This window comes from Rosa chinensis, chromosome 2 (genome assembly GCF_002994745.2).
Source record: "Rosa chinensis cultivar Old Blush chromosome 2, RchiOBHm-V2, whole genome shotgun sequence".
In the NCBI taxonomy this organism is placed as follows: Eukaryota; Viridiplantae; Streptophyta; class Magnoliopsida; order Rosales; family Rosaceae; genus Rosa; species Rosa chinensis.
In genome coordinates this window covers 62,826,861-62,848,592 of record NC_037089.1, presented here as the reverse complement: position 1 = coordinate 62,848,592, position 21,732 = coordinate 62,826,861, and the positions used below count along the sequence as shown (strand labels likewise).

Sequence of the window (21,732 nt, the reverse complement as noted above, 5' to 3'; positions counted from 1 at the left end):
CGAACCATGGTGGTCAAAGGTAAAGCAAAATGCATAAACTATTGAATCACGTGAAGGTTACGTGCCATTATTTCATCCTAAACTAGTCTGCCATTATTTCTTCCTAAACTAGTCTGCCATCATAGATAACCTCACAACCAAAACGAGACCAGTCCTCGAGGCATTCGCTCTCATACGACAAAGCTGAGCTAAGTAGTACACTAGTGCTCACAACCAATCATATTACTACTACATGCACTCACTATAAGGTTTTAACCGTAGTTTTTTTGGGGCTCTGAATACTTGGACATAGCATATTCTTTTGTAATGAACAAAGCCTGCTCAAGTGCTATAACCTAAATATTGTATTCATCTCCTTGTCTAAACCCTCACTATACCCTTTTGTCACACACCCTTTTAGCAATAGACTGCATGCCCTTTCTAATTTACATTATTTTGCACATGCAAAAAACAGAAAAGGATTGCCACAACTAAAACCCTAAATTATACCATCTATACCCACTACAGGACAATCCCATCATAAACCCTTTTCAGATTTTACCTCTATGCTTTTGTTTTTGCCACCTTTTTGCGCACTAAGGGAATTTGATTAGAAAAAATACCAAATCCTCTTTTTTCTTTAGCAGCCTTTTGTAGTAGTACGCAGTAGATAGCATTGACAACCTTTATAGCACTCTGGTTGTGGTTTGCTCAATCATGAATGCCATGATGATCAAAGTGGTCTCGATTTCTTGAGATTCACATATATTTAAAGGGGTAGTTGGGGGTCTTTTTTCTCTTGCACCAAGAAGGTTAGATAGATGTCAGATAGACCCAAAACAGCATAGTTTCCAAAAGCCTCATAAAATCCAACCCTTTCTCTCTTGCACTGAGACACGCACACCAGGCGTTTGATAGAATGGCTCCAAAGAAAGAAGAGTCCGCTAAACGAGAAGTGATGAAGATGAAGTCGTTGGAAGCTGTTATGAAAAACACGAAAAGGGAGGTCAACAAGGGAGCTTGGACAGCTGAGGAAGATCAGAAGCTAGCTGAGGTTACTGCAATTCATGGTGCTAAAAAGTGGAAGTCAATTGCTGCCAAAGCAGGTTAGCATTTTTGGATTAGTAAGAGGAATTTAGACCAACTCCTTGCTCACATTATATATGTATGAAATCAAGAGCTTGATGGGTTTCTGTTTTATATATGCAGGGCTGAATCGGTGTGGTAAGAGTTGCAGGCTAAGATGGCTGAACTATCTAAGACCAAACATCAAGAGAGGCAACATATCTGACCAAGAAGAGGACTTGATTCTCAGGCTGCACAAACTCCTTGGAAATAGGTAACTTCATATTTTCAAATCATCGCCTTGGTTTCCTGGTGAAGCCAAAATTGGGTTCAAGGGTCAACTAGGGAGTTCGAGCAAAACAATCTCGATCTCCCCAGTTGACTCACATGACCATTATGAATTTGGGGTCTGAATAGTTTACTTAATGATTTACTAATATGTGTGTATGAACTTCTTAGGTGGTCTTTGATTGCCGGAAGATTGCCGGGTCGAACAGACAATGAGATAAAGAACTACTGGAACTCTCATTTGAGCAAGAGAATAAACCAGAAAGAGAAACAAAGAAATATTGGAGGAGATGATGATTCAACAAGACAAATCTCCACAGTGGACCAGAAACCTGGTACCCATTTAGGTGAGCAGAATAAAATCCATGGAGAAATGAAACAAGACTCATCATCAGAAGAGGGTACTACTACTACTACCACCACCAGTGCTTCTAATAAAGGAGGTGATGATCATGAAAACTACTCAAACTTAGACATTGATATTGATGACTTCTTTGATTTCTCCAATGAAGGGCCTTTCAATTTGGAATGGGTCAACAAGTTCCTTTACTAGATGATGGTCCCAGGTGATGCAATTCATGGTTATCAGGGTTGTATGTGATATTTTACCATCTTCAGATTTTTTTACTTTCACTTCTTTTTTTTCTGGGTTTATATATTTGATGAATCTGGTAAAGAGTTCATGTGGGTGCACTGGAACTGTAAATCACTAACACTTTGGGTGCTCCTAATCATGATTTTTGTGAATTCAACTCCCTCTTTTGATTGTCTTGTACATTTACCAATCTTAAACCCTCCAACCTTAAATTTTCAAGAAGAATATGATAACTAAAGTTCAGTTATGGCAAATGAAGGGGAGCATTATTAATCCTGCAGATTTTGTCAGTTAGTTCACAGTTGCTTATAGTGATTCTTATATAGTGGAGATATGAGATAGGGATGATTAATTATAAAAGGAGAGGGGAATTGTCTCTATTATTGTGGACAATTTGTTAGAGCATATACTCGTAATGATGAGACAAAAAGCTACATGGGGTTTTTCTCTGGTAAAAGCTCTGGTAAAAGTAGAGAACAACTTCTATTACAAATTGTTCTTTTAGCAACAAATTTGTTTTGTATGAACAAATTCTCTTTGATACTTCAAAGTTTAAACTGAGTTGACACAACTCACCGACAGAACTATTTACTATTACTAGATATATGTACAGTCTACTTAGAATTGTAAGTAATTGTCAGTCCTTGATAATGAATTTTTTTGGTCTTAAATAAGGGATTTGTTTGGATCTGAATTGACCAATTCGTTCACTCGTGAACTTGTGAAGAAGAACAAGTTCAGATAACATTAAACTCTTTGTTTAGATAATTTTTTTTTACAAATGTCTTATAAGGGTAAAGATTTGTACAGAAATTATCTGTCAAGTTCTGTATTAAAATTTTAAATTTCTTTATCTATATATGTCTATATCCCATAATAGGGCAGACAACTTAGAACAGGTAAACGAAGAAATAATGAGTAAATAGAGTAGGTTGTTCTTCTTGGTTAGAAATGTATCAGTTTAATATCAACACAAATATAGTTTAAAACTACAAATCTCAAAAAACCAATAAAACTATAAATTTTAGCTGATACGACCGTGATCCATTTACTTAAACCCGGAGCAATTTCCGACCTTATTTCTCTCTAACATCTCAAAATACTTTCACGTTCCACTGTTAAAGATCCAGAATATAGAGATGTTCCAGATGTTCATTGACCAAATGGAAAACTATATCATTCATTATAATCTCCCCCCTCCCTAGTCAAGATATTAACATCTCAGTCAAATCATGAACTAGACCTTGCGGCCCCCTCAAGGCTGTAAAGGAGCCCTTATTGCCTGAATTATTGTTCATCTTGGAGAAAGGTCCAAAGTTAGGGTGGCCAGAGAGATATTACAACTACATTCCTTTATCAACACCTCTTTTACTTAAACTCCTATAACCCAATCTGTCGTGTGTCACATATTTATTCTTTCTGAAATGAACGCACAAAGTGATTACTTTTCTACAAAGTACCATTTATCTCTAACAGTGATCCATCAATTCATTTTCTGCAGTACTAATAGGTAATCTCTTACCATGAACAGGCTGTACGAAATCGAATTCAATACATGGATTCAAATAACGGAAACACCTAACAAAAAACTGACAGAATTGAGTGCATCTGCTGGAGTTTAAAGTCCTTCAACTACTCAGAAACAACATTTATTGATCTGCAACTCAGAAACCAGACCACAACCACTTAAACGAGAACAATACTATCAAATTTAGTATAACCCAGAACTGGCATTCCACACAGGTGTTTCCCATTACCATGAAGCCTGCTGTAAAAATTTCAATACCACAATCATTTGATATAGAAATGTACGATAACAGGCTGGACATATCGATCACCTCTTTATCATTGTCACTTTACATTTTTAACAGATGGAAAAGCATTAGAGAGACACACTCACTATAATTCAAATTGTGAATAAAGGAAATCTTTTGAACAGTAGCATCATATATCAGTGTTTGGCTTTACATCTAGACTTGTTGAAAAGTTACATGGCCACCAATTGAAAGAAACAGAATATGTACAAAAAGAGAGTCCAACATATCTTCATGTCTTCATCAGCAACTTATGTTCCACGTTTGTGTGGAAAGAAAAATTTGATGTACTCCTAAGCATGCATAATAGAAGTCAGTAATGATAGAAATAGTGATTTTATTTGGGGAGAGGGAGGTAAGTGAGAAATTGAGTTGGTTGGCCTCATAAAGTAACTAAAAATTTAACACTTATTTAAGTACTAGTATTGATTCTGAATGCATTCATAAATGTGGTCAGTTACTCACATTATCAATAGTTATATGCCTCCAAACCCCACACTGATAGTTAGCCCCACGCCATGGAACAAGCATAATTGACCACCAGTTTACCATCAAAACCAAAATTCTGCAACATCAGAGTACAGTACAAATGGAAAGTTTTAGATAAAATTAGCAATTTGATTGAAACTAAATAGAAGTGAACAGAGTAACACATTTATTCACAGCAGTTTCAACAAAAGCATCTACGCAGGTCACTAAATTCTTAACCATTTTTCACCTATGAAGTAAACCAAGGGACACATACTGGCAGAACATTTTCCTCATAAACTGACTTAACCGTTTGTCACTTGCAACTTTTAGAACTGACAAAGTACAAATCATAACAATACATCCGATCTATAAACTTACATTATACAGATCCATCACCAATTCATCTGGGTTTGGCGAGAACGCACTATTGACATACACAAACTACAAAACCAGGCAGATGAGATTAGTACTCTGAAACCTATCAGCTAGAATAATCTAAGGAAAAATAAAAAATAAAAAAGATGAAGAGATCATCTACCAACGTATCCCGGTGAAGTTGCCTCCTTAAAAAGTCAATCACTTTAGCAAACTTGTCCGTTCCAGGTATCTGTCGTTCAAGGAGAAATAACTTCTAACATACGCATTGCGACATTAATCATAAAGAAAGTTTCAAATGTGGCACAAAACAATTTCTGGTACAAGTAAAAGCAGTTTACTGAATTTAGATGTCCCCAAATGATATCCAGTATTCACTTCTTAAAAATCATTCTAGGAATGATTCAAGAAAGAAGCAGACACGCTTCATCTTTCATCATTAGGCCATTGCCATTATATGCAAAATGATCCTTTCGACTCATTGTATCCGATAACTAATAGACTTATCACAGCCAAATGTCTAAATGCTATTAATTATGAAAGAATCGTGTTAAAATTCTACGAACCTCAATTCAAATAACGATTAACGGTTGTAAATAAGCAATGCCAGAGAAACACATCCAACACAGATCTCTCATAGAATCTAACAAATTCGAACCATGGTCATGGTCCTTAAAACACAAAATCTTGATCAAAAATCAAGAAAGGAAAGTATAACATACACATCAGATTACTTCTGTAACCACAAAAAGCATACCTTGAATTTGGCTTGCTTCAGTATAGGGGCATCGCCAGTAGCTCTGAGATGAATGACCACTGCACCAAATTGAAAACCCAAAAGAACCCATCATCAGACAAAGCATCAAAAACCCAAACACTAAGCTGATCAAGGAGTTCTGAAAGATTGAAATCCCCAATAAAGTATTGAAAATCAATGGGTTTTTCGTAAGAGCAAAAGGATCACCTTTCTTAGCAGCAGTCGGAGATTCCGCGGTAGACATTGCTATGAATCCTTGTTTCCGAAATCTGAACTTGATGAACACGCAGTTCGACTTGAATTGAATTTTGTCAAAGATTAAGGGTTTGGAATAGAGAGACGGACGGAATTGAATTCGACTTCGTATGGGAAACGAGGCCTACTCTATTAGGTTCGGGGGTTCGGTCAGTCGACCCGATCCATTTATCTTTCTTTCCGGCCTTTTCAATTTTTATTTTAAAATAAAAACTTATGCAATTATAAATTAAATTCACTAATTTTTTATTTTTATTTTTTTATTTTATTGAAACTGAATAATTTATTACTTGAGGGAATTAACCCTACATAGATAGTACATCCTTAAGCAACTCTGGGATATTACATATCCAAACGTGAAAGTCAGAGAAAATGGGGGACTCAGTATATGACTACTGAGGGCTTATGAGGTCACCGAGTCTAATGCAAGTACATACTGTAATAGACAATTAAGTATACTGCCAACAAATTTTTAACTAGCTTTAAGACTTTAAGCCCCCACAACTAGACGTACTCATTTATAAATCTTTAGTCCCCAAAAGCCAAAACCCAGCCTCTTTTGTCTAATAAGAAGATGAACTCATTAGCCCACTATCCCGGTTAAAGTAATCAATACAATAATTATAATTAATTAAATTTAAAGGGAAATGATGGAAAATGTTATATTAGAGAGTGAAATGATACAAGGGTTGATTCACTGATTTAGAATCGTTTCTTTTTTCTCAATACTATCTAATTTTTTTATAAATACCAACTCAAAAATTGAAATGTTATTAATATTCAAAATTTATATGTGATACATAACTATTAATTATTTTTTTACCCCCATATAGATAAAAACCTAAGTCCGGCACTGGTCAGGGATCACAAGCGCATGCTTAGCAACAACATGCGCACTACCTGCAAATTACAATCATGTGGAGGAGACTTATATTGAATAGAGGTAAAATGAGAAAAATAAGACTTTAATGCCTTCATAAGAGCCCCATCCACATCCCAATTTTCATAACACGAGGATATGCAGGACACGGCTTCATTTGCATCCATCTCAAGGACGACATGTGAGTAACCTCCATTTCTTACTACTTGAAAACCCAAAATTGCAGCATATAATTCGGTAGCTTTTGGAGAGAAATTACCAACCATTCCTTTAAAAGCAACCACCAAAACAGAACCATCCCAACTTCTAATAACAATACTTAGACCACGTCTATAAGTGTCTAAATTAACATCCCCATCTATATTAATCTTGATGAAAGGAAAACTATACCTCCTCCAAGACATCCTGATAAGAGGCAAAACAACCAAATTCATACTTCCTACAGTGACCTTATCCTTGTCATTATGAATTTTGGTAGACTCTTCCCCATTAACAATTGTGCTGTCTCTACAATCAGTCCTTGTCATTTTGAACTTTGACAAACTCTTCCATTAACAATTGTGCTCTTTGCACAACCACCAATGCAACCAAATTATGATTATAGAAAATAGATAATATCACAAATGGTCACTCAATGTTTACATATTCGACACTTTTGTCACTCACCTTTTAAATATATCACTATAGTCGCTCAATTTTAACTCTGTTATTCACTTTAGTCACTTCGTTAATTTTTTTCATTAAAAAAAAAATTTATTTGCTTCAATATTAATGATATTTTCGTCCAACAAATTGTGAAAAGAAAATGCGTAAGATCCCAAAAAATTATACAAAAAATCTATACCCAATCCAAAACTTCATAATTTCCAGCATGTCTTTCTATCAAATTCCTTTTTAATCTAAAATAAAAATCAATAATTAAAATAAAAAAATATTTTGATATGTTGTTTATTAGAAAATTGATAGTATCGATGAATTAAGAGATTAAGTTGGTTGGTTATCAAAAATACTTCTCCAGAAAATTTCACATCAATTGGCCTGGATTATCTCTTCATCTTAGTGCACAATTTCTGATGAGTTTGTTCTCTTTGCCTTCCCAGTCCCTCACATCATCTATTTTTCTACTTCGTTAAAAAGAATTGTTGTTTGTTTGATAGGATTGTTTCCTTCTGTAGTCTAAAACCCTAGCTAACTCCGTTAGTGCTTGCGATTCCAACTGAAATTGAAGTTCCGATCAATCGCAGTTGACTCTGCGTTTAGCCATGGCTACCAGAGTTCAATTTGAGAACTCGTGCGAGGTTGTGGGGTGTTCTCGAACCTGACGAACGCTTACTGTTTGGAATAGTTGAATCAAGAAGAAACAAGTGCAACTAGCTAGCTTAGCACACAATATCCACTCATTATTGACCTTATCGGTGAACCCACAATCAATCTTAGTTCCAGTACATTGATTAAGTTGGTCTACCCTAAAGATAGTCAATAGCATCGAATTAACCAGGAATCAAGGATCATCTTTGATTATGACTTAAGTCTCTTTATAACGTGTACGTTTTGCCCTTTTGCATCTATGATGATGCCATAGACAATAAGGTGATAAAAGGAAATCCATGTATAGATCTGGGTACAATCTAGCTCTATATCCAAATTGCGGTTTTTGTCGACCAATTTATCTATTGGCCGTGATCCGTTTATGTCGTTGAGTTTATTTTATTATTATGATTATTATTTTTAAATTTTTAGGCTAATATGAAAATAAAAAAATAATTAGATATGCTGAAAATTGTTCAATTTGAACGTGATGACGTGGTAGTTACCATGTAGAACGCCACATAATTTGGTATTAGTTTTTTGTATAACTTTTTGGTGTACGTAGCACTACTCAAGTGAAAAATTGAGAAATCTGTATTAGAATGATTGAGAGAAGTGATTAAAGTGAGATAAAATGCCCTTTGGGTGACTAAAGTGATTGACAAAGTAATAGTTGAGTAATTAAAATGATATATTTGAAAATTGAGTGACCAAAGTGTCGAATGAATCATAGTTAAGAGACCATTTGTGGAATTCTCCCTTTAGAAAATAAACTTTTTCTCAAAGGTCAAAGACTTAATGTTGCCTTTTGGGGATGGAACATAAGCCTTATTTCCAATGCCTTCAATTTGTATGACGTTGAGCTTGCTATGAGCATTCAATTTGAAGATGGCAGAGTGAATGATCAACTAAGATAGTTTTGGGAGAATGATGGAAAATATAAAGTCGAGTCAGGCTACAGACTTGCTTTAAATATCCACAACATTATTGAAGGTAGGGAAAATATTCTACTGCTGATGAAAAAAATACTTTATGGAACTCAATTTGGAAGCTACAAGTCCCGAACAAAATTAAGCTCTTCCTTTGGAGAGCTGCATCCAAGCCAGAAGAAATCATTCTCAATGCCACTGCCCTCTTAGAAGAATTTAAAGAGGCAAACAAGAAGGAGAACTTGAAGAAAGTTGATCGAAATGTGAAGTGGCTTCCCCCACCAGAAGGAAGTTACAAACTGAACACTGATGGGGCTGTTGATGTAGCAAAAGGTTTAAGATGACTGAGTGTTGTTTTGAGAAATAAGAGGGTGAACAAATGGAAGCTTGTGCCACTCCAAATGTTGGTTCTTTCTCCCCCCTGATCATTGAGCTTCTAGCTAGCTATAAAGGTAGGTCTTCAATTTGCTCTAGACACAAGAACATTGCCCATTTTGAGAGTCTTACCACCACAACCGTCTCCTCCTCTACCACCACCACTTTTACTTCCACACTTCACCATATCCACCTAACTTTTATCTAAACCAGATCTGCCCATTCCCTCTTTCAATTTCTTCATATTTCTTTTCCCTTTATCTCTTTCAATTACCCCATCTACCCACCCTATGCTGCCATCTTGAGTTTTCCCATGGCTAGAGAGCTCTCATGCATACCACCCTCATCGCCTCTCCATGACCATAACCCAAATCCTATCTCATCTCCACATATCATCCATTATTTAGTAGAGAATTGTCTCCTCTATTGCTTTTGTTATCTTTTGATAGGTTTGACCTCTTTAGCTTCTAAATATGCTCTGGTCTCCACCACATCTAAACAAACTTTCACCTGTTGGCAAATTTTTGTTAACTTGAAAGAGGGTGTCCAGATAACCTCGGTAATCACTCCCTCTGCGGTTACTCGATTTCTCAATTTCTCTTGGGTGTTCTTGTGCCCAATGTATGGCTCAACCGATGGAGAAGGTGGTATATTTTGGTGCTTCGGCGGCGAATTCACGTCAAATGAGGACTTGAATGTAGCGCCTAGAGTGTGTTTGGATAGAGTAATTTAAATTTCCACAGAAATTCTAAAATCATGGGAATTACAATTTCATGAATTTAAATTCCATTAATTGAGAATTCCATTGTTTGGATTTCATAATGTAGAATTTTTAAAATGACAAGAATTATGAATTCTAGTGTTTGGATTAATTTTTGTCAATGGAATTTAAATCGAATCAAATAAATAAACGATAAACTGATTGAAGAAATACCATAATCAATACTGCAATGAAAATGTAAAATCCAAATTTAAACTAGACCAACACATGTGCTAAAAATCCAAATTTACTTGCTAGGAAAATCCAAATTTATGTTCTAACAATACTAAATGAGCAAAAATAATTTTCTGGAAAAAAAAAAGAAGTACCAGCTCTTATCATGTTAACAAGAGATCCTATGCAGATCCATATGAAATAAACATCAACACCATATCTTTTTTCATTTCCACTGGGACTTCCTTCAACATGAGAAACTGTTTGTCGTTCTCTATAAACCAAGCGCATGCTTTTATTTGTTCTTCTCTAGAAAGATCTGTTATTGCCATGATTTCTGTCCATACATCTTTCGGGGCAAGACTTTTTGTAGTAGCACGAATGAGTTCTTCAAAAGATGAAGCCATTCTATCCACAGAAGTACCCAAGACATCTTTAGTTGTAACTCTTCTCTTTGGAGGAGGTACACTAGAAGAGACTATTGCTTCATTTCTCTTTTTCTGAGAACTTGCTTGGTTCGGTGAAATGTTCTCAATGATGTGAATATCTTCTGATGCTTGGTCATCACCTTCCAAATCGACATGATTATCTTCATTAGCAGGAGGAGTCATAACCTCAGTGGCTTCAAAACCTGTTTCAGCACCCTCTCCAGTGGCTCTATCTTTGCCACACAAATCAACTATATCATCCCAATTTGGGATTCTTTTAAACCGAAAGCTTATAGCTTCATCATGAGACTGCAAACAAATAATTAAAGTTGCATACAAAAAATTTAGTAAAATAGACAAATGATATTATGAAAAAAAATTAATAAAAATTACATACCTTCACATATTCTTCCCATACACTGTTTTCATCAATGCTTATCATTTGTGTTGAGGAATCCCAGCTAAATCCACTTTGGCTCAAGATATCACTAACAATTCCGTAGAACTTTTTCCATGATTTCACACGGTTTTTTATATTGTCTGCAGATATTTGAATATCAAACTGTGCAGATAAAATATCAGCAGCTGTATTATAAGCTACAGCTTTCCAACCATTATCTCCTTTATGGCCCAGACCTCGTTCCTCACGAAGTATATCAGCCAAAGCACGCTCCATATCTAAATTCCACTGCAAATAGTTCTTGCCTTCAGCCTTTCCTTTGCTCTTTCCTTCATTCTTTCCATTTGGTTTTCGGTTTTTGACCTCGTTTCCTCCAAGTCTACTCATTTCTAAACACAATTAGACACCATGAATGAAAATGATTAGATTTGAGTATATCAACACAACAATCACATAAGATTTAATAGGAAACAAGATAAATCATACACACAATAAGAATGCAGAAATAAATTACAACCATACTAAAATTTAACTTCAAGAACAAAGTTTCATTATCATTTAAATTATTTGCATTACTCTCTGACGTTGGACGATTTAATATCTCCAAATCAACCGCTGCTAAGAATCTTGAATCTTGATCTTCTAAAATAGGATCACTAGCTTGCTCAATTCGAATAAAATTGTGCAAAACACAACAAGCATTTATGATCCTAACTTGTGTTTTGATGCTGAAAAATGATGGAGTACGCATTATACTCCATCGTTTTTTTAACAACCCAAATGACCGTTCAATTACATTTCTTGCAATTGAATGACAAAGATTATACAATTCTTTGTAATTTTCAGGTCGATTCCCAGTCTATTCATTTAAGTGGTATCTAGTTCCTTGATATGGTGCTAAAAAACCAGGCCCATTAGTGTATCCCGCATCCACCAAAAAGTATTTATCTACAATAAGAAATGTATGAGAGGAATTAGAAGCTTACTAAACGTCTAAACCTAAGTTTTATTTAATCTAGAATTAGTTTAGAAAATTACCCCGTGGAACATGAAGCAGATTATTTCTACGTAGAGCATCTCGTAAAACACGAGCATCAGAAGCAGAACCCTCCCATCCAGGCAATACATAAATAAATTTTAAATTAGGGGCACAAACCCCTAGGACGTTAGTAGAAATATCACCCTTTCTATTTCGATATCTTGGTCTTTCCTCAGCTGACACAGTCACTGGAATGTGAGTTCCATCAAGTGCTCCTAGACAATTCTAAAAGGAAAATATAAAAAGTGGTTATTGATTAAGATATAAAAAGGCGGAAATTGGTTTTCAGAACGTAGGGAATTACCTCAAACCACTTCCACTTCTCTCTTTCTGCGCTACCAATGATAGATGACTGTAATTTCAAGTATTCCTTGCTTATTCTCATCATTGCATATAACACATTATGGAATTGCCGACTAACTGTTTCCTTAGAACGATAATATATAAAACCAATTTTTCTGTACTTCACGTTGTTACCAAGTATGTCCAGAAACATAGCTACTGATTCTTCAATAGGAACATTTCTTGTACGAACTAGCCCACCTATTCCATGTAAAATCTCACATAACTTCCTAAATGCGCTCTTGCTGACTCGTAGTTGTTCAATACAATCTACCTCTCTTCCATCGTACAAACGGTTTAAGTAAGACCGTCTTTCTTGATCCCAATCATGTGAAGGCTCTTTAACAAGAAATGTCTTATGATACCACTCTATTATTAAAGCAATCACAGATACAGTAGCACCAAAAATAATTTTCATTCTCTTTTTATTTTCCTCTTCTTCTATGGCACGCTTTCGTTTTAACCTCATTATAATATCACCAACACTCATTACAGCCATACCTGTTTAAACATTAAATGACCAAAGACACAGAGCAAATTACAAAGAAAGGTTAGAGAAAGGCAGGGGGTCCAAAACAAGATTCTACTTAGTATCTATCTTTTATAGTCTAACTATCACTATGACTGTTTTCATCCTGAAGGTGTGCACTTTAAGTCACGAGAGGTTGATGGCAACTTAGGAAGAAGGATTTTCAAATCTATTGGATAGTTGAATTTGACAGAAAATAATTGGTATACACTTCATTTTTTCTTTATCATATACATACATAAATAATTCATTAGTCATATACAAGGGTTAGGGCCAATTGGCATCTGTTTGTAAATTCATTAGTTAGAAAATAATTAGCATAGAGGTAATTAAGCCAGCCACTAGTAATTTCAGTTTTTACTGTTCATAAATGAATGACAAGAAGTCATTGCATCAGCACGTACTCACAGGTATATGTCTTGTTAACTGGATGACTTTTTCTTCAAGTGTGTGTGTGTTAGTCTGTTAGTTACTAATAGTTGCATCCATTTTTTTCTTTTTCATTTTGAGTCTATATTTAAAGCACTAACCCTCGTATAATCACAAGATTCAAAAAGCCTAATCTAGACCACATGAACTGCCTCCTGCTTCAATCTAAACCAATTTAATAAGTTATTACCATTTACCACTATCTATTTTGTTTCCCGGCTGCATTTCAAAGTGTTAAAAACTGAAATAGCTTTGCACTCAAAATGAGAACACAAGTACATAATGAATACAATTCAGATCTTAAGTAAATATTGATGAACAGAATTACTAACCTTCTGTGGCCATTGAAGCTCTTCTTCTCTATGCAATCTCCTTAGACACTCTCGTAATGGGGTTTGAGAATAATGTATGTGTGTATATGATGAATAGAGAAGGGACCTTCAGCCTTTATTTATAGGTATTGAACTTTGTTTCCTCCCATAAAAAATTTTACGCCCTAAACCTGTAAGGAAAACCATAGTCATGTACTTTATGGATTTATTCCATTAACAGATTCATATTCTTATACAACAATGATTAAATATATGAAACATAAACACTCCCCACTTACAATGCAGTAATCAAAACTCACAAGTCCTTTTCAGTATATGAAAGATATAGGCAATGCTAAGTATCTGAAACATAAACACTCCCCACTTACAATGCAGTAATTAAAACTCACAATAGTCCTTTTCAGTATATGAAAGATATAGACAATGCTCAGTAAATGAATCAAACTATAGCAAGCATTTTCAGGTCCTCTCTTCCTGATCTATGTACTCACAGAATATTCACATATCAATTTGTAAACATTAGCATATAGAAGTTCCAAATACAATCTATATTTCATGAAGTTCAATTATCTCTTCTCAACTTGGTTAAAGAACAATCTGTATATGCAGAGAAAGGACAATACAACAATAAAAGATCTTACTGTTTTAATATGCAAATATATGAGTATGAGAACAATAGAAAACAGCCACTTCTCTATGTCTATTTTGGATTCTCAGCAGTTAAATTTATGAGAATGAAAACAATAGAAAACAACCACTTCTTTATGTAATTATATGTGCTCAATTTGCTGATGCAGATATAGACGAAGATTTCCCGCTGATGCAGGAACTAAAAATAAAATAGATGGAGGCAAATAAGCAGATGAAGATTTGCAATACCTAAGGCCTATCAAACTTTAGCAAAGCATACGTAAAGGAACTTAAAAGTGGAATATGACAAAATGGGAACCATGTAGTTTACCTCAATTGTAACCTTATACATAAATTAGCTATTCTGTTTCTCGCAATGTATCAACAAGCAATCCAACAGACAAATTAAATTTTAAAAGAACAAGGCACACGGAAGAGTATAGAAAGCAAAAGAAAAGAATCAGACAGACAAAACAAAAGAGCAAAAGGACTAACCTTTCAGCGGTAGTAGAGAGGTCCCCAGAAGAAAACTCAACGACAAGAACGATTGCAAAACCTAGCCATAATCAAAGTCCCATTGAAAAATTAAATTTCAATATATAAAACAATTATACATAAGAAGATATGGATTGGAATCCACCTTTTTAGCAGCAGAAGAAAACTCAGATATGAGAACAGTCGCAAATTTTGGAGTCCAGGTCTTGCAAGTTTTGTGGCTTTATATAGAGTTGTTTTGGATCAAAACTTAGCGCGGCATGTTTTGATTTTGGCGCTTTGGAAAATGAGATTTCCCGCTGGGATGGAATTGAAGAATGACACCTACCTTGAGAGGAATTTAAGTCAGGAATCTGAGCCCTCAAATTCCACAATTTTTTTCCCGTGGAAATTGCTAATTTCATGGGATAAGTATCTAAACGCTAGAAACAGTCCTAAGAAATTGGGAAATCCTTATTTTTGTTTAAATTCCCTCACTTTTTCCCCCATCCAAACACACTGCTAAAGTTCTTTGCAGCTGGTGAAGAAGGTATGGAGGCTGCTAGGATTTTTAGGGTTTCGCACCAAAATTATCCCACTTATCCCAGCAACAGATTTTTATTCTCACTTACCCAATTTCAAGTAAATGACAATTTTGCCCTCAACTTAATTAAAAAACTACATCCATGCCATCGATCTCTATCTCATCCATCTCCGATTAGACACTCTCTCTCCTATCTCTCATCCCTCTCTGATCAGACACACACACACACACACACACACACACTCTCTCTCTCTCTCTCTCTCTCCAGAAGGCGTTTGTATATCCACGTCGTCACTTTCCTCCTCCTCTCCATAGTCGTGTTCTTCCCCTTCTCCTCCTAGCCGGCCCTAGAGCTCGCCCGGATCCAACTTAACCACGTCGGAGTCCACTCGTCGCCTGAAATCACCCTGGACCTCTCGTTCTCGCTGACCATCAAGGTCGATCAGTTCTCCGATCCGCCACCGGTCATGGAATCAGACTCACCCTCGAGCCCGAAACCGGACTTCACCTTCGCCTTCAACGACCGCAATTTCTCCGATCGGGTTATGGAAATTAACAAAGGCACAAAGCCTTCTGGCTCTAGCTCTACATCGATGAAGGAAGAGTACCAGTTCTCTGAGAATCCGAACGGAGTGTGGGTCCAGGATTTGCTCCAGGTCGGAGCACGCGTCGCGTTGTGTCATTGGATCCTGTGATTATTGGTCCTGCTCTTGACTTGGGTGCCCTGAGCATTTTTTGGTGCCCAAATCAGTTTTTTTTTTTAGTAATTGGACATAAGGAAAAGGAAAAAAAAAAACAATTTTGAATGTCTATTGGGGGTAATAGATGTCTGTTAAAAGTCTATTGGGGGGGCAATAAATTTAAAGTTGATATAATCTCTTCGTTTTTTTTTCTTTAATCATAGTTTTATTTGTCTAATTTTTGGAAAATTAGTTTCCATTCCGGTTACCAAAAGTTCTATTGGGGGAAATAGACGTCTATTGGGGGCAATAGAAGTTTTCAGAAAATTTCGGTGGCCGGCAGTCGGGGACGGGATTCCGGTGGTTGGTGACCTGATTCCGGAGATCAATGACCAGATTCAGGCGACCGGTGACCGGATTCCTGTTAAAGTTGACCAGAATCGGGAGAAAGTTGGCTGGAATCCAGTGACCGGTGAATGGAATCCGGCGGCCGGTGACCGGTTCCGGCGAAGTCTCCAATGATTTCTCTCTCTTCCATTTTCTCTCTCTCTCTCTCTCTCTAAGTAACAAAGGAGTAAGAGTAAAATTGTATTAAAAAAAAATAAAAAACAAAAAAAAATTGTATCAAAAACAAAAAAAACAAAAAAAAAACCTTAATGGGGTATTAGGAAAGAACTCCTTAGAGTGTTTTGGGTAAGAGAGAATAAAAAAAACTTAATTAGGTAAGTGGGAACAAAATCCCAAGAAATTGGGTAAATAGACAAAAACCCTTTTTATTTCTAGGCTTCTGTCTTGTAATTTGGCCAAGTTCATTATGAGTTTTATTTTGTTTATGTTGGGTCTTTGTGCTCTTTTTTCTAGGTCTATGTGCCTTTTATTATTGGGTCCATGTGCCTCTTTTTGCTGAGATCATTTATACCTTTTTTATTGTGGTGGGTTTTTTGGATCATCTAATACAATTTACTTTTTTATCAGAGAAACAAAAAAAAGTAAGCAAGTTTTCAATGTTTTTGTATGCTTTAAAAACTCCGTGACAAACTCCCAATCAACACTTTAAGCGATTTTTAAACTTCTTTAAAAATGTTTGGAATTCAGCTTTGGCAAAATTCTATTATTTTAACCTAAAAAATAAATTAATTCAAGTGAAATGACCTGGCTCATTAATTTGGTCTTCTATGTATATTAAGAGACATTGATGTTTAATATATATATATATATATATATATATATATATATATATATGTTTTGGTTTGTCAACCAACTATTCTTATAAATAAGAGAAGTTTTATTTACATATATCTAATTTGTTTATACACACACATTGTTTTTGAATTTTTTTTAATACATTTGACCATGTTAACTAACAATGCTAAATCCTTCACAGATCTTCTACTTCCGGCGACCCATGAAGCTCTTCCACCGCTCACCATACAACAAAGCTTCTCTAACTCCAGCTGCACTACTCTCTGATAACGTTGGGCAAAAACAAATTTCTAGGTTGAAGGAAATTGGTCAAGTGGGTTTCTCTAGATATGCTATTCAAGGTCTTGTGATTATGATTGATAGAACGCTTTCTATTGGAACCTCCAAATATACTCACTTGACCTCCTATGGTTTTTACATATCTTATCAAATTTTCAAATACTAAATTTACTCACTAAACCTCACTAAAGTTCCTCAAATAACCTCACTCATATAATTTACAAACAAACTATTATCTTTAAGATAAAAAAAACTTAGTCATTTCATTGATTTTTTTTTTGAAGGAATTGAGGTCAACCCTTTATTAAACTGAAAACAAATTACATCAGAGGAACTTCAGCTGCAAGTGCAGCCATAAGAAAATTAGGAGCAGAAAAATAAAAACAATCATCTTCGAGTCTACTACCCAAAGCAGCTAAAGAATGAGCAATTGAATTGGCCTTCCTATCAACATGGACAACCCTGAAATTGATGTGATTCTTAGCCAACAAACTCAAATCCTCATATATGCTACCCAAGGCCAAGGTATTAATAGAAGCTTGACCAATTTGTCATTGCACCTCTTGTGCATCTATTTCCAAAACAGCTGGTATAAAACCTTGCTCAATAGCAAAAAGCATTGCACATTGGCATGCTAGAACCTCAACATGTTCAACGAAAATTAGACCACTCAAGGGGCCTGCCCAGCCAGCAAGCATGGCACCGCTAAAATCCCTAATCACATAACCAAACCCTCCCTTCCTTGTAGCATGATGAAATAAACCATCTACATTAATCTTCACAAGACCCACTATAGGAGCTATCCATTTCAGAACTCGTCGCCTTCGACTAGTACTATTTTGAGACTTAGAGTTAAGCACACATAAATCTTGTATGCGAGACACAACCCTCAATTCCACATCACAGGCTTGACTACTCTTCCCTTCGTAAACTCTGCTATTCCTCTCTCTCCAAATGCTCCAAAGAAAGTAAACCAATTCACCACAATCCTTTAGAGCTAAACTCTTAACACAGTAATTCAACCAAGGTAGCAACTCAAGATTCTCAGCTTGAGGGTGGTAACAAACCTGTCTCAACACCCCATGATTCTGTAAGACTTGTTTCTTGTAAGGACAATCACGACATATATGAAGGGTTAACTCAACAGAAACTCCACACAAGATGCACAGCTGTGACTCCAACACTACACATTTTGAAACTAACCGGTCAAGAGACGGTAGTATATCATGACACACCTTCCAAATATAGATCTTTGCCACATTTGAGAACATCACTTTCCAAAGTTTCTTCCAAAAACCTCCATTAACTAGCAATGTGAAAGGGCTACGGCAATTAGAGTTAGTAAAAGACAAACTGAAGGAATGGATGGATTTCAAAACTTTTTAATTAGTGCGGAATTAGTTTAACCATTAAACTACTAACTAAACATAAAATCCATTCCTTTAACCCATGATCTTGGCTTATTGTGATATGTATATAAACATAGCATGCATAGTAAGGAAGAACAAAGAGGGAGTTTATGTTCTACTCACCCTTGGAGCGTGATTTTAATCCGATCCAAGTGAACCACCAAAGTTCCTCTCCTTGATCTCTCCTTGTGTGTGTTTCCTCCACCTTGAAGCACCTTGGATTAAGAACTCCTTCTTGTACTCCTTCTTGTGCTTGTAATCTTCTCTTTGATGTAACAAGTAAAGCCACAAAAGGATATGGCCTCTAAGGATCTTCACCAAGTGAATCAAGAGATGAAGAAAGATGAAAGAAAAGAAGAAATTATGCAAGTGTTCTTCTTTCCTTTAATTTTGCAATGGACCAAGAAAGAACTCTTTCTCTCTCTCTCTCAAATCTGAAAATAATAGTGTGGAGACACACTTATTCTCTTTGTCCATGCTTTCACTTTTATATAATAGGAAATAACTCCAATTACTAAAAGAAAATATTGACTTTCATAAAGCCAATATTTTGGCTGGTCCATACTTGTTATTGGGCACTAAAAATGTGTCTTGGGCTTTCATTTAAATCTCATTTAGTGAAGCCCAAGTCCACACCAAAACCCGACAATCGTTTAGGCCCAATAGGTTCGGTTTTACCCGAAAATTCTAATTATGTCCAAATAATAAATCTAATTAATTATTTGGTCATAACCAACTCTTATTTAATCTTCTTCATATACAATCTCAATGATCCACTTATATGGTGTGCGATCTCTTAGGTTCTAATTAACAAGGCAGTGAAGTTTATAGAAACCATTCTATTTTGTTTACGAATCAAAAACTCCATTTTTGATTCTCCCTTATTATTAGGATTATAAATGTTTATTAATCCTCGGGGACTTCACAAGTCATGAGTGACGTCTTGTAACATATCATGACTACCCTAGTTAATGTAGAATGACAAAGAACCTATTCAATTGGAATTACAATACAATACGGTCCTTCTCTAACACTATGTTCTAAATCACATCATCGGGGTATGGAATTGATATGTCAATCCCCTAATGTGATTTTCATTCTTATGTGATTCTTAGAACTTGATTAAAAACTCCTTTTTAATCTCATTCAATGCTTTGGCCAAAGACTCATTGAATCACATCTTTGAACATACACCTTATTTACTTAAGGATAGAGATTCCTTATTGTACACTCACATGTCTCCATGACCGAATTGATTATACCAATGAATGCATCTATTATATCCATTAAGGGACACAATATTATTGCATCATCAAGAGATAATCCATTCACTCATAAGACAACTATGGTGTCTCAGGTCAAAGGACTAATTTGTATTATTGCAATTTAGAGTTCAAGTTTGACATGTAAGTAAGACTCCATACAAGAACTCTAATGATCGCGTTCAGTGTACTCTTTAAACTAAGAGCACCCACATACTTATATTAGTGTCTCTACACAAATGACAAGAGACATATCATCCTCCATATTGAGCATACATAGTATGTGCTAGTCTTTCCGGATTATCAATGTCCAAGTGATAATCCTATGACTAGGAACTTTTTAGGATAAGAGTGTGAAAGAGTAAAGGTCTCACACATCTAACTCTTTAGATTACTTTCTCTTTAACTCATATTCCTTGGACCTTGTTCAATCAAATATCAAATATAAGCAATGAACAATAAACTTGCCCTTTTGATTAATAATAATTACAATAATAATTACATCAAAATGATTGTTTTAGGACACAATTCCTTCACAAACGGTAGGCAGATTTAACTGAAAATTTACCATCCCTTTCCAACTTCCAAACTAACTTGTCGGAGACTGCCCTTGAGCTAAGATGAATATTTAGTATCACTTCTGCTTCTTCCATTTGAAATAAGCTTCTGATAAGACTTGCGTTCTAGAATCCAGATGCACCAACCAGGTCCCTGACCTTAGTCACAGCTGCTAGTGCCGTACCATTTCTACTAGGCTTGCCACTTCGTAACTCCGGGATCCAGGAATTTGACCAAATATCTGCCATCTCCCCATCCCCAATCTGCCAATACGAGCTGTTTTTCAAGAGTTCCCTAGTGGAGAAAATGCTTATCCAAGAGTAAGATGGGGAATCATGAGACTGAGCAGACCAAAATGAACTATCCAGAAAATATTTAGCCTTATACAGGTGAGCAATCAAAGAAGAGGGATTAGTAATCACCTGCCATGCCTGTTTGGCTAACATTGCAATATTGAAGGTGGCAAGACTACTGAATCCCAAGCCCCCCCTCCTCCTCCTTCAGATTACGTAAGGCATTCCATGTCTTCCAGTGAATCTTCTTTTTATCCAAAGTTGATACCCCACCAATACCGGGCACACATTTGTTCCAAATCCTCACAAAAGGTTTTTCTGAGTTGAAAAATACTCATAGCATAAGTAGGAAGAGCCTGAGCTACCACCCGATTGAGAATATCTTTACCTGCCCCACTCAACAGCTTCCCTTGCCAGACCTCAAGTTTCTTAGCTAAATTATCCTTAATATACTGGAAAGTAGTGGTCATTTTCCTCCCCACATACGTAGGTAACCCAAGATACTTCTCATGGGACTCCACCACCTGCACCCCCAAGAAGCTAGAGATTTCCTGTTGCATTACTCTGGTAACATTCTTACTAAAAACCACAGAACTTTTGTTAAAATTGACTAACTGACCTGAAGCTCTTCCATACGTCTCAATAAGCTCTTTCATTGATTTAATTACTCTATAAATCTTAATTGTATATCCATTCCTTAATCAAATAACATAAATCTCTTATTCAATAAAAAAAAATTCGTATACAAGGTATTGAGTTTCAAAAATTAATTTCTAATTAATAAGAAAATAATATGAACTATATTCTATGGTTAAATTTTTTTTTCTGTTTTAGCTGTGCGAAAAAAAAAATTAATTAGTTTTTCTTAATGTTTAT

General features: G+C 35.6%; 5 protein-coding genes across 6 annotated transcripts; 1 reads left to right on the top strand and 4 right to left on the bottom strand.

Annotated features, from left to right (window-relative positions):
- Positions 1-643: 643 nt before the first annotated feature.
- LOC112185558 (transcription factor MYB4) lies at positions 644-2,327 on the top strand. Its single transcript, XM_024323817.2, is given in 4 exon segments — positions 644-1,085; positions 1,189-1,318; positions 1,504-1,844; positions 1,847-2,327. Coding segments are annotated over 4 exon segments (714 nt in total). The 5' UTR covers positions 644-898; the 3' UTR covers positions 1,903-2,327.
- A 1,233-nt stretch (positions 2,328-3,560) lies between these two features.
- Positions 3,561-5,754, bottom strand: LOC112188419 (ubiquitin-like protein ATG12). Of its 2 annotated transcripts, none has more exons than XM_024327534.2 (6): positions 5,552-5,754; positions 5,345-5,403; positions 4,751-4,819; positions 4,591-4,653; positions 4,207-4,306; positions 3,561-3,695 (listed from the first exon to the last, which is right to left on the bottom strand). In XM_024327534.2, the coding sequence occupies exons 1-5, from the start codon at positions 5,586-5,588 to the stop codon at positions 4,247-4,249; spliced, it is 288 nt and encodes a 95-aa protein (XP_024183302.1). In that variant the 5' UTR covers positions 5,589-5,754; the 3' UTR covers positions 3,561-3,695; positions 4,207-4,246. The 2 variants fall into 2 exon arrangements, with proteins under 2 accessions (XP_024183302.1, XP_024183301.1); XM_024327533.2 differs by lacking the exon at positions 3,561-3,695 and adding an exon at positions 3,756-4,034 and having other exon boundaries at positions 5,552-5,752.
- A 4,431-nt stretch (positions 5,755-10,185) lies between these two features.
- Positions 10,186-11,238, bottom strand: LOC112184729. The gene is made up of 2 exons (XM_024322967.2): positions 10,851-11,238; positions 10,186-10,762 (listed from the first exon to the last, which is right to left on the bottom strand). Exons 1-2 carry the CDS (start codon positions 11,127-11,129, stop codon positions 10,208-10,210), a joined length of 834 nt encoding a protein of 277 aa, XP_024178735.2. The 5' UTR covers positions 11,130-11,238; the 3' UTR covers positions 10,186-10,207.
- A 6,647-nt stretch (positions 11,239-17,885) lies between these two features.
- On the bottom strand, positions 17,886-18,605 carry LOC112184728. The gene has a single exon (XM_024322965.1). It carries the CDS (start codon positions 18,603-18,605, stop codon positions 17,886-17,888), a length of 720 nt encoding a protein of 239 aa, XP_024178733.1.
- Positions 18,606-20,688: 2,083 nt separating this feature from the next.
- LOC112184727 lies at positions 20,689-21,512 on the bottom strand. Its single transcript, XM_024322964.1, has 2 exons — positions 21,136-21,512; positions 20,689-20,857 (listed from the first exon to the last, which is right to left on the bottom strand). The coding sequence occupies exons 1-2, from the start codon at positions 21,510-21,512 to the stop codon at positions 20,689-20,691; spliced, it is 546 nt and encodes a 181-aa protein (XP_024178732.1).
- Positions 21,513-21,732: the final 220 nt, after the last annotated feature.